Genomic DNA, 13356 nt, shown 5'->3' with positions numbered 1-13356 from the left:
TATACAGCTTCCTATCCTGGATCAGACTTCCTGGCCCTTATTTCTACTACCTTTAGGTATTATGTCATACTGTGTATTATCATCTGCAGATGAGTGTAAACATTCTATTTCTGCCCCCTCTCCTTCTGACTCATTCCATGATACTCTCCATGTCCTCCCATTTGTAAGCAGATTTCATGACTTCATTTTTCTTATCAGCTGTGTAGTACTCCATTGTGTAGATGTACCATAGTTTCTTTATCCACTCCTCTGCTCTCAGGTACTTTGGTTGTTTCCAGACTGTGGCTCTTTGTGACGAGTGCTGCAGTGAACATAGGAGTGTAGATGATGTTTCTGTGTTATTCAGTACTCTTTAGCAAAGGTGTGCAGAAAGTGGCTATGCAGAAATAATAGTCAGAAGGAAAGGTTATGTGTGTAAGGGAGAGATAGAGAAAGAAAGAAAGTGGGCAATTGTACGTATATTTGTGCACAAAAAGACAATAATTTTGATGCATCTGTACTACACTGTCACTATCTCTAGCCAGTGGGACAAATCTGACCCGCCGCCTGTGGAGGTAATTAAAGTCTAATTAGGATACAACAATACTCATTCCTTGACATATTATCTGTGAATAATTGTGTGCTGCAGAGGCAGAGTTGAGTAGTTGCCACTGAAACTGACCCGTGAAGCATAAAATATTTATTATCTGGCCCTTAACAGAAATCTCCAACCCCATGACCTGAGCAAAATTGTTAACTGTAGGACTTTTTTTTCTAGTAGTTTTATGAGAGAGGACAGGTTTTTTTTTCTTCTGCCTTAAATATTGCTATATTTTAGTGAATTTATTTTAGTGAATTTTTGTAATCAGAAATAAAGTTTAATTTAGAAGAAAAGAAAGCATCCAGGATTCACAATAATTTTGAGACTCACTATAAAGCTACAATTATCAACACACTTGTTGGCATTAAGATTGGTTTATAGCTCAATCAAATGAATATAGAGTTTAGAAATAGATCCAGACTTGTATGGTCAATTGGTTTTCAACCAAGGTGCCAAGGTAATAGAAAAAGACAGGCTTTTCAACAAATGTAGCTAGAACAATTAGATATCCAAAAGTAGGGAGGAAAATGAAGCTTGAACTTCACCTTGTACCATAAACAAAAATTAACTTTTGGTGAATCATAGATGAAAATGTAAGAGCTGCTGCTGTGAAATGTCTTGTAGGCAGAGATTTCTTGGATAGAATACAAAAACAAAAAACATAGGAAAAATTAACACAATAGGCTTCATTTAAAAAAAAGTCTTCTAAAGGACCTTGTAAAGTCATCAAAGAGACAAACCACAGAGTGGGAGAAAACATGTCCAGTACACATTGCTGGAAAGAAATGTACATTTAAAAGACTTACTGCAGATCTTTTGAGTTACTCCCTACCCAGTAAACATCACCAGTCCTATGTGGAATTGGGCATGAGGAACTGGAGAAGTAATACAGTGGATAAGGAGCTGGGGCTGCCAGGTGTGATCCCAAACAAATAGATAGGCTTTTCCCCAAAGAAGACAGATGCTCAAGGTCATTTGCCTCTGGGAAATAGCATTAGGCAACTGTGCACTATTTGCCTTGTTGACATTTGAGAGATGAGTCATTTGCCTTGCTCCTATTTGAGAGATGAGTCACATTAAGTGCTGGTGAAGACTCAGAACCACTGGGCAAGCCTAAAACATCTACCTTGAAGAGCATCTTGACCTATTCTTATGAAGCTAAATATATTCTTCCTTAGGGGGCAGCCTCCTTTCCCCCAGAAAAATACCTTGTTGAAAACACAAAACTATACATTCCAGGAACCAGAAATAAGCCCATTTCCTCCCTTGACTGATAACCAAATGACCCAGCTGTGTGGTCCTTTCCCACCATGGACAACAACTCAGCAGTCAAAAGGACTGAAGAGCAAATTCTGACAGAAGTGTGGAAGAACACACTAGATGCCTCTGCCGGGTGCAAGCTCTGTATGTGTTCACTTAACGTGACTTCCTGTTTGAAGTGACTGTGTTGTCTTCATCACAGACTTGAGGTTTCTGTGAGAGAGAAAAGAGAGGGACTATGAGGGAGCACAGGGCGAGCTCTGGAAAGGAATACAAAGGTGTGGCTGAAGTGTCTTCATGTTGTCGTAACTCACCTAAAGGCATTGCCCAATGGACTTGGAGGATGCACTTTACACTCATCCTCAGAAATATGTACCTGCACCACATATTCCACCCCCCGCCAAGCACCACCAGGAGCAACCCCCAAACAGTGCTCCTGGAGTGGTCCCTGAGCACTGCTAGGTGTGGCCCCCAAATGAATAAGTCAAAAAATCTCATCTGAGTAGGCTTTCTAAAGGGGCAGATGTTATAGGGAATAAAATCCCTCAGCAAACCTGACTTAAAGATAAATACGTTAGAGAAAAGTCAACTGAAAAATCATTTTCATGCAAAAGGCACGCAGGAGTTGATTCAGGTGAATGATAGGCGATTTGAAGGAATCTTGAACATCCTAGAATGTTCAGGAATTCTGGGCTCTAGAGGTCAGGCTTAGTAGCTTTGGAGCTGTCCTCGGTGATTGTTCACAAAGGAGTCTCGACAACGGGGCCAGGCGTCACAAAGAACTGTCTGCCATATATCACATGGGTGAGAAGGAGGAAAGCAGTAAAGAAAAAGGAACTGTCTTCCTGGCACTGCAGAGACACATATACCTCTACAGTGGGGGACACACCTATCTATCTTTTTCTTGGTTTACTTTGTTTTGAGAAAACACCTGGCAGTGCTTGGTGGTAGCTCCCAGCATTGCTTGGGGAACCATGCAGTGCTCAAATCAAAACTGGGGCACCTGCATGCAAAGCACACACTCTAGCCCATTGAGCATCTCCCCAGCCCCACCTGTAACTACCCATCAGGGATACAGTGCAAGTGGTATAAGGCAGGAAAATGTAAACAATGAAAAATGGGGCTGGAGATAGAGTTCAGCAGATAAAACACTTGCTTTATTCTAGTTCAGCCCCTGATATCCCATATTGTCCCCTGAGCTCCGCCAGGAGTCATCCCTGAGCACAGAGTCAGGACTAAGCCTTCAGCACTACTGGGTGTGGCCAAAAAACAAATCACTTGTATCACTTCTTATCCTGTTGCTCATTGATTTGCTCGAGCAGGTGCCAGTCATGTCTCCATTCATCCCTGTTGCATGCTAGTGTAGCCCAGTGGTGTCTGCTTGCTCCAGGAACACAAAGAGCCTAAAGCCATTCATTCAGGGTTTTGATAAAGAAGTCTGACCATCTCATAAGTGGGTGACCATGCGTTTTTTTGATGTCCTGTGGAATCCAGTCGGTAACAGCTCTAGTCCAGGGTCATCTCTAAATCGCATTACATGTCCAGCCCTTCTGATTTTCAACGCCTTGGCAAATGAGACAGTGTCCCTGATTCTCGATCATCAGTGGAGGTCGGAACTCCAAATTCCTTCTCTCACTTGTAAGTAAGTAAGTAAAGGCCCTCCCGTTGATCATCGATTTGCTCGAGCGGGCCCTGAAACGTAATATTCCAAGCATAGCTCTTTAGATTCCTCTTTGGGAGGAAAAAACAAAAAAGAAAAACAAGTCTCTTAAATTCTCTGTCTTTCCCCAGGAACTACCAGCATTACCGGTTGTGTCTTGCTAGAGATGATTTTATCCATTTTCTATAGAACTTTCTATTTACCTCTCACAGGTTTCGGTTTGCACCATCTGCCTAATTTTTGTTAAGTAAGTGTACTATTGTAGGGATACACCATCATCTAATTAGCCAGACTGCAACTAATAGATACTTAGTTTGTGATATTTGTTGCAATAATGAGTAATGCTTCAGTGAATACTTCTGTTTAAAAGTTATTTTTAATAAGAACAAAATTGATGTTGCCAGAAGGGAAGGAGGAAGAGAGTTAGTAGGCAAATATGATCGTTGAAAAAAAAAAGTTCTCTCATTTGTGTGACGATGATAAATGCCTTTTTAAAAATGCAATAATGTTGTTTGATTATACAGGCTCAGGTGTACAGGTTATAAATCAACATCTGTATATATAATACCTGATGTGCGCCTCCCCCCAAAGCCAGGTTCTGTCTATCACCTTACAGTTGACCCCTTTCATCTAATTTCTCAGGGATTGTTAGGAGAGATATAGCTGGCTCAAAGCTCTGCACATTTTTAACGAGGATATATAGTGAATCTCATAGCCTGCATATAGCAACCACATTCCCTCCAGCAAAGCACCAGAATTCTGCCTGTTTCCCCTACTCCCCACCCCCAGCCAGTGAAATGTGAAATAAGACTTTGCTTTGTCAATCTGATAGTTGCAGACTAGTCTCCTGGGGCCTCCAGAGTGATCATACAGCCTGGGCAAGAACTCTGCCTTAAGAGAGAATAAAAGGGAATGCCCTGCCGCTGAAGCGGGATGGGGTAGTGGGGGATGGGGTGGGGGTGGTGGGAGGGATGCTGGGAAAATTGATGGGGGAGAATGGGTACTGGTGGAGGGATGGGTAAACGATCATTGTATGACTGTAATGCAAACACAAAAGTTCATAAGTTTGTAACTGTGCCCCATGGTGATTCACTAATAAAAAAATTTAAAAAAAAAAAAAAGCTCTGCCTTATGGGCTGGAGCGATAGCACAGCAGGTAGGGTGTTTGCCTTGCATGCAGCCCACCCAAGTTTGATTCCTCCGCCCCTCTTGGAGAGTCCGGCAAGCTACCGAGAGTATCTCGCCCACACGGCAAAGCCTGGCAAGCTACCCGTGATGTATTCGGTATGCCAGACACAGTCACAGCAAGTCTCACAATTTGTTGTGAGCTGTTACTGGTGCCTGCTGGAGCAAAATCAATGAACAACAACGGGAGGACAGTGCAACAATGCCTGATACTTAGGTTCGATCCCCAGGCACTGCCAGTAGTGATCCCTGAGCACAGAGCCAGGAATAAGGCCTGAGTACAACCAGATGTGGCCTCACAAAACAAACAAAAAGTCATCCTGTCCAAAATTCAGCTTGCGGGGCCGGAGTGGTAGTACAGCACGCAGGGTGTTTGTCTTGCATGCAGCCGACCTGGGTTCAATCCCTGCCATCCCATATAGTCCCATATTGTCCTCCCAGAACCGCCAGGAGTGATTCCTGAGTGCAGAGCCAGGAATAACCCCTGAGCACCACTGGGTGTGACCCAAAAAGCAAAAAAGAAAAAAACAAAAAAAAAATTAGTTTGCATCTGGAGGAGATAAGTCACTTCCAAGCGAAGGAACATCAGGACAGAAGTTAGCTGCTTCCTTCCCCATGCCAGCCCAGAATGCCTGTGTGTGAAGGAGAAAGAGGTTCCTTTTCTGCAGTCAGAGTGCTGCCATCTGCTAGGAAGCTGCTGGGATCCCTGTGCAAAATCTGGGATGACCTGAAGAAGAATCTCGCCCCCACCCCACCCCCACCCCCACCCATTTCCTGCCAGAGTCAGGCAAAAAGACAACGGGAGCTTCTGGCAGTTCCAGAAGCACGGTGCTCTCAGGGTAGTCACCAGATTGTCTGGAATTAATGCAGGAGCAGCAGTCGCTACAGGACAGGAACGCAAGCTGTTTGACAGTGGAGCATAAGGGCATTTGCTTGAGGGACAGCCAGAATAAATGGAAACTTCATTATCCATGGATTATGCACTTGGATCTCGGGTCCCAGGCAACTCCGATATTAGCAGTTTGGCCGGCAGGCTCATTAAGCTCTTAAGAAAAGTGAATCTAGTTAATGAATTATTACAAGATGACATTTTACACACAGAGCAAGGACGAGATCAGGCGCCCCTGAGTTATGGAACATCATAATTTCTGCAGCGAGTGTGATGGCCGCGGCGCGCCTGCCAACGCCGGCAGACCTGGAGCGCGCCTGCTTTCCAAGTCTTAAGTGAGTTGGTTCACAGCGGCGGTGGCAGACATTCCATCCATTTCCAAGAGCTCCCGCTGGCCTTTTTAAAACTGCACGTGGTTCCACGAAAATCGGAGTTTAAGGACCTAGGACCTGTTGTTATTCATGTGAAGACCCATTCCCTGCCCCCCCCCTTTTTTTTTTGGAGGATTGAATCTTGCTGGTGAGGAGCAACTTGCATCCTTTACCCAACACTGGCTTCCCAAAAGGGGGGCTTCCCCAAGCCCCAACGCCGCTCCAGAAGTGGTGCAAGCAATGGAAATGCTAATCACAGGCATGGTGCAAAGTTTTGCAGATGGAGGTCAAGGATGGATGCACCATATGATGAATCGCCTTAATGCCCCACCCCCTACCTCCCACGAACCATTCATGTCAATGGTTCAAATGCTTCCTTTTATGTGACCTCTGCATTTGGCCCCAGTCAAAAATGAAAAGGACTGGCAATAGCTGAGTGCAGACCCTTGCTTGGGTCTGTTGTGCTTTGCAGTTTCCCTGCAGAGCTTGTCTTGCTCTGTCAGTTACACAGGGAGCTGGCTGCTGGGACCACTTAGCACCATCCCTGCTGTGTCCCGAGACAGCTGAGGCTTCCCGATGGATCACATCCCCGAATGGGGGAGTGACAGAAAAACCTCAAAAATGTCTTTATGATCTGTGACCAGTAAGTGTTTGATTTGTATGCCTGTTGTATGTGCCTAGATACATATACTTAGATACCCAGGGCTGTAAAAACAATTTCTCAGGTAAAGAGGGGTGGCAAGTGCAAGACATTTAAGACACCCTGATTTAAATGCTTTCTGTTTATTCGTGCCTTGCTTGTTCACGAAGCCCAGAGAGGTGAGGATGACGCTCTTCATCTACAGTGAAGACTTGCAGCCCAGAGAAGTAGATCGTTTTCCAAAGGGCACTGTCACTGTCCTCCTGTTGTTCATCGATTTGCTCGAGCGAGCCCAGTAACATCTCCATCGTGAGACTTGTTGTTGCTGTGTTTGGCATACTGAATACGTCACAGGTAGCTTGCCAGGCTTTGCCGTGAGGGCGAGATACTCTCGGTAGCTTGTCGGGCTCTCCGAGAGGGGCGAAGAAACCGAACTCGGCTTGGCCAGGCCAGCTGCACGCAAGGCAAATGCCCTACTGCTGTGCTAAGGTCTACATTTGGACTGGCTTCTGCTCCCATCTCTGTGCCCGGAGCCCCGACTTTGTAGGATCTCTAGGAGGTATGGCTTGGGGCTTGTCATTGACTCAGTCCTCTGCAGACATGTGGAATTTCACACCCACCTAGATGATTTATTCTGTTATAAGTTGGAGCGATAGCACAGCGGTAGGGCGTTCGCCTTACAAGCGGCCAACATGGCCGACCTGAGTTCGATTCCTCCGCCCCTCTCGGAGAGCCTGGCAAGCTACCGAGAGTATTCGATATGCCAGACACAGTAACAACAAAGTCTCCAATGGAGACGTTACTGGGCCCGCTCGAGCAAATCGACGATCAACGGGAGGGCCTTTACCTTTTACCTTACCTAAGTTTCACTTGGAAAAATGATTTCTGCCACAAGAATTATTCACTGGGGATTAGGTTTTCTCATGACTGTTTTAAAGCTACTATTTGGGGATACCATTTATGTAACATAGAATTTACCTGTTTGCAGTTAGCATCCATGAATTTAGTCACTTAATCACTTAAGTCACTTAACTTCCCGTTAGTCGTCGATTTGCTCGAGCGGGCGCCAGTAACGTCTCCATTTGTCCCTGTCGCGTGCTAGTGTAGCCCAATGGCATCTCTTCGCTCCGGGAACATGGAGGGCCTCAAACCGATCGTTCATGACCTTGACAAAGAAGTCTGACCATCTGGTAGGTGGGCGGCCACGCGGTCTCTTGACATCCCGTGGAATCCAATCAGTAACAGCTCTAGTCCAACGGTCGTCTTTAAATCTCATTACGTGACCAGCCCATCTGATTTTCGACACCTTGGCAAATGAGACAGCGTCCCTGATCCTTGATCGTCGACGGATGTCAGAACTCCGGATTCGTTCTCTCATTTGAGTGAAACGTGATATTCCAAGCATAGCTCTTTCTATTCTTCTTTGGGAGACCTGAATGGCGTTCTCATCTTGTTTGCGTAGGGCCCAGGTCTCTGAGGCATATGTTAATGCAGGAAGAACAGTGGAATCAAAGAGATGTGCCCGGAGCCGGAGGTTCTTCGTCCTCTTAGCTATTTCTTCGACGTTCTTGAAGGCGTTCCAAGCCGCTCTCTTCCTCCTGCGCAGCTCGGGTGCCAGGTCATTTGTCATGTTGACCTCTCGACCTAGGTACACATAGCTGTTGCATTCGGAGATGGTCGTTCCATTGAGAGCGAATGGGGCGTCAGGAACAAGGCTGTTTCTCATAAACATTGTCTTCGTAAGATTCAGCTGTAGTCCTACCTTTCCACACTCACGGTCAAAGTCGGCCAGCATTTGTGCCGCTTGGCTGATGTTTGGTGTTATTAAAACAATGTCATCAGCAAAGCGGAGGTGGTGTAGTTGCCTACCATCTATCTTCACTCCCATTCCTTCCCATTCCAGTCGTCGCATGATGTTCTCGAGGGTGGCACTGAAGAGTTTTGGTGAAATGGTATCACCCTGCCGCACCCCTCTCTTGACATCAACGATCACTTCTTTGTAGAATGGTGAGATCCTGGTAGTGAATCCGCAATACAGCTCACGGAGGATCCTGATGTATTGGGCTTGAATGCCCTGATTGGCTAGGGCTTCAATGACCGCTTCCGTCTCAACAGAATCAAAGGCCTTCTTTAAATCAATGAACGTTAAGCAGAGCGGCATCTTGAACTCCCGAGAAACCTCAATGAGTTTGGTTATCGTGTGGATATGGTCGATGGTGCTGAATCCTTTGCGGAACCCTGCTTGCTCACATGGTTGTCCTTCATCTAGTGTTCTGCCAATCCTATTCAGGATGACTCGAGTGAACAACTTGTAGATGACAGACAATAGGCAGATCGGGCGATAGTTGCCAATGTCATGGATGTCTCCCTTCTTGAACAGTAGTACGGTCCTGCTGGTTTTCCATTGAGATGGAACCTTGCATTCAGACAGGTAGCGAGTGAAGAGCCGAGCCAGTGTATTGATGAGTACTGACGGCAGGTTCTTCAGGTGTTCAGGTCTGACCTTGTCTGGGCCGGGTGCTGTTTGCTTCTTTACTGACGAAATGGCGTGTCGGATTTCGGAAGGGAGAACGTTGGGAACGACATACCCATCCTGTGGAATTTGGTATGTCGGCAAGTGGACATGGCTATCGAAGAGATTTGAGTAGAAGTCATGGATAATCTTCTCCATTGCCGTTCTGGAGGATGTGATGGATCCATCAGGACGTCGGAGGGCAGTCATCTTGGTCTTATAGTTGGCGAAGGACAGGCGGGCGTTACGAATACTTTTCCCGGCTTCTGCCGCATCTACCAGTACTTCTGCTCTTCTCTCTTTGAGGTCTTCCTTGATCGCATCTCTGCACTGCTTTGCAAGCTCGGACGTTAGCTTGCGGTTGCCTGAGGCATGCGCCAAACCACGCTGGCGAATTAGCTCAAGAGTTTTCGAAGATAGGCGACTTTTTGTGGCTATCTCTCTCTTGGCGTTCCTCGCACATTCATGGAGGTGCTGAACCAGTCGATCGTATTCCTCGTCAATGTTGTCAACAATGGCATCTTCCCATGTTGCCGCAATAGTACCAAAGAGTTCCCAGTTGGTGGTCGTTCTGGGAGTTCTCTTTTTGAACTTTGCAGCCCTTTCCCCCCGCTCTGTGAAGTAGAATTTTGCACGAAGGAGACGGTGGTCCGATCCCGTTCGAAATTTTGGGACAACAGCGACATCAGTCAGGCAAAACCGTCGATTGAATATGATGTGGTCTATTTCGTTGTGGAATCGTCCACCGGGAGACTCCCATGTCCATCGTTTAGATTCTGCCTTCTGGAACTGTGAGTTACCATGAATGGTCTTGGTCGACATGATGAACTCAGACAGTCTCTCACCCTGTTCGTTCCATTCTAGGCCATGGGTTCCGATGTGAAGTTCTTCAGCTGATCTTCTCGGTCCTATCTTGGCATTAAAATCACCCACAATGATCTTGTAGAAGGTGTGGTCTTCTTTATAGAACTTCTCTAGCTCCATGTAGAACTTCTCGATTTCTCTTTCATCATAATGAGATGTTGGTGCGTAGACAACGAAGATAGAAACTGCAGGCAGTGAGCCACATCTATTCAAATGTAAACGTCCGATTCGGGTTGTTAGGCATTCAAATGAATCAATGCTCTTGGCCAAGTTTGTGTTGACAAGGACACCGACGCCTCCAACACCTCTTTTATCGCATGTTCCGAGGAACAATTCTTCTCCAGTGTCGAAAACGGCATGGTGAGATTCGTGTCTTCTTGTCTCGGTCAGACCAATGATGTCGTACTTGATCATTCGCGCTTGTACCATCAGGTCCTCGATGGATGCATCTGATGCTAGCGTACGTGCATTGAAAGTACAGACGATCATTTTTGTCTTCCTTCGTTGTGGCAGCCTAGGTCGGCCTTGAGATTTTGTCGGCCTCTCCTTTCTCATCCTTCTCAGTGCTGCCATGTCGGTGAAGCCTTCAGGGTCAGGTGAATGAGACCAGTTGTAGTTACTGGTTTTGGCATATCGAATACACAGCGGATAGCTTGCCAGGCTCTTCCGTGCGGGCGGAATTCGATGAATTTAGTAAATGTGATTAAATTTATGTTGCCATGCCGGTTCTAAATGCACCCCCAGACATGTGTGTTACCAGTGGATGTCCCTTGTCACCCCCAGCACCCATTAATTGGTATACTGCCTCCATGCCTTTGCCTTTGCAGGACATTTCATGTAAATGTCATTGTGCATGGACACGGGGTCCTTTATTTCTCTTTTTGGCTTGGCACACAGGTTTGGAGGGACCTGCAGATTGTCGCATTGGTGGGGTCAGATAACTCTCATGTATGCCTCCACCCCTTGGGTTCGTCCACACACCAGCTGGGAACCCAAAGGATGAGCACTGTGGGTCACCCTCTCTCCTTTCTTCTCTGTTCCACAGAGCCAGGCAGCGGGCAGGTGTTTGTGACTTCGGAGAACCAGCTGGTATACTACCCCAGCATCACGTACGCCATCATCGGCAGCTCCGTCATCTTTGTGCTGGTGGTGGCGCTACTGGCGCTGGTCCTGCACCACCAGCGGAAGCGGAACAACCTCATGACCCTGCCTGTGCACCGGCTGCAGCACCCGGTGCTGCTCTCCCGCCTGGTGGTCCTGGACCACCCCCACCACTGCAACGTCACCTACAACGTCAACAACGGCATCCAGTACGTGGCCAGCCAGGCCGAGCAGAATGCCTCGGAGGTGGGCTCCCCACCCTCCTACTCGGAGGCCCTGCTAGATCAAAGGTGTGTGAAGCTTGGGGTGAGGGGGGCGGGGGGGTTGGGGGTTGGTGTTAGGGAATGGGCCCCAGTTCACAGAGGGGTTTTAATTTTTCATTTTACTTTATTTGTTAATTGATTGTTGTGAGATACAGTTACAAAGCTTTTGTGATCTGGTTTCAGTCATACAAGTGTTTCAACACCCATCCCTCCACCAGTGTACATTTCCCACCACCAGTGGCCCTAGTTGACCTCCAGCCTGCCTGCCCCTGCCTCTGTGTATGGCAGGTGCTTTCTCTCTTTCTCTTTCTCTCTCTCTTTCTCTCTCTGTATCTCTCTCGCTGTCTCTCTTTATCCCCCCTCCCTCTCCCTCCCTCCCTCCATTTGGCCATCGTGGTTTGCAATACAGATACTGAGAGACCATCGTGTTTGGTCCTTTACTCACTTTCAGATCTCTCTCTCTCTCTCTCTCTCTCTCTCTCTCTCGTTCTCTCTCTCCCTCCCTCCCTCTCTCCCTCTCACTCTCACTCTCATTCTCACTCTCCCTCCTCCATTTGGCCATCATGGTTTGCGATACAGATACTGAGAGTCCATCGTGTTTGGTCCTTTACCCACTTTCAGACACATCTTCCAGGGGGATGCCACACCTTGAGGGGAAGGTGGCATTTTGCAGGATAGACTAGTCTCCAAATGTTCAACCTTTCTTTTCCCTCCTAGCAGGGAACTTCCAGGGCAGTGGCCCAGGCTCTCCTCACAGAGATGTTAGGAGTGGGTGCAGAACCTTACCCACTCCTTTTGGCTTTTCATTGGGGCATTTGGTGTGGAGTTAAACTGCTGAGTCTGCAGGATTGGAGACATGGTGTGGGGGTTAAGGAACATGCCTGGCACATGTCTGATCCAAGTTCTATCCTTCTAGTGCCATCAAATATTTTCTCATGATATGTGATCCTTGGCAAATCACAGACCTTGCCTCAGTTTCCACCCCACTGCCCACAGGATGTTGGAGGCATGACACCTGACTCAGCCTTCGGAGGAAAACCAATAAATGAAATGTCTTTTCTGATTTCTGTGACCAGTGAGCTTTCTGGAAGAACCCCCAAATTCTGTGAAATGTCAGAGGCTCCATCAAAACCCCTGCCCTGTCTCTCAGCCCCTGTGGCTTCTGACTGAAGCATGGCACCCCCACACTGCATTCACCCAGAGGCTTAATCACCATCCAGTCAGCCCCAGCCAGTCCAGGCACAGAACTGGGGATTGGGGGAGGGGGTACGTTGCAGGTCACTGTTTTTGCAGCTCCCAGGCTTGATTTGGATTGGGAGGGAAAGCCGCCTCCTTCCTCTTCTTCTGCAGTTGGCTCTAACGCACTCTTGTCCCCCTCTCTCCCCAACCTTCCTGTCTTTTCTCTCTGCAGACCTGCATGGTATGACCTCCCTCCACCACCCTACTCTTCTGACACGGAGTCCCTGAATCAAGCAGACCTGCCCCCTTACCGATCCCGGTCAGGGAGTGCTGACAGTGCCAGCTCCCAGGCTGCCAGCAGCCTCCTGAGTGTGGAAGACCCAGGCCACAGGCCCAGGCAGCCCAGCCCTGCCGAGGACGCCACGGAGCCCAGGGACTTAGTGCTCAGCGCAGGCCCCGAAGAAGAAGTATAACATCCCGGAACACACAGTGTCCACACGGGTTCATCTGCTCTGACTTGGTACCTTGCTGACCACCTGCACTCATGGGAAGCTCACTCTTCCAGGTGCTCAAGGAGCGATGAGGAGCAGGGGGACATCTCTCTATTCCCCTCCTCCCTCAGATTTCAGAGTTGTTCTTTAGAGAGCGACCAGTATTTTTTTTCTTTTCTGACCTTGGTTGATAACCGTGTATCTCGGCGGCAGCGGGAACCCCCAGGACCACAGCTTGACTTGACACATTCGTCGGAACCTGGCGTTGGAAATAGCCCACGGATTTTCAGGCCATGGGATAAAGGGACTTTCGGTCCCCCTTGAGAGACAGTGTTCCTGCACCTGTGTGGATGCTTCTTGG

The 13356-nt window shown here is 47.6% G+C and overlaps 1 protein-coding gene across 2 annotated transcripts in view; it reads left to right on the top strand.

Annotated features, from left to right (window-relative positions):
* The window catches only part of LDLRAD3 (low density lipoprotein receptor class A domain containing 3), a 283792-nt gene extending 270702 nt beyond the window's left edge, over positions 1-13090 (top strand). For both annotated transcript variants that reach the window (XM_056136987.1, XM_056136978.1), the window contains exons 5-6: positions 11007-11352; positions 12737-13090. In XM_056136987.1, coding sequence (XP_055992962.1) covers positions 11007-11352; positions 12737-12977 — 587 coding nt within the window. In that variant the 3' untranslated portion in view covers positions 12978-13090. The remainder of the gene's footprint in view (positions 1-11006; positions 11353-12736) is intronic.
* The last annotated feature ends 266 nt before the right edge of the window (positions 13091-13356 follow it).

Source organism: Sorex fumeus, unplaced genomic scaffold, assembly GCF_029834395.1.
Source record: "Sorex fumeus unplaced genomic scaffold, SorFum_2.1 ptg000007l, whole genome shotgun sequence".
Lineage (NCBI taxonomy): Eukaryota > Metazoa > Chordata > Mammalia > Eulipotyphla > Soricidae > Sorex > Sorex fumeus.
Note: the sequence above shows the minus strand (reverse complement) of the source record. Positions and strands in the feature narration are given on the sequence as shown.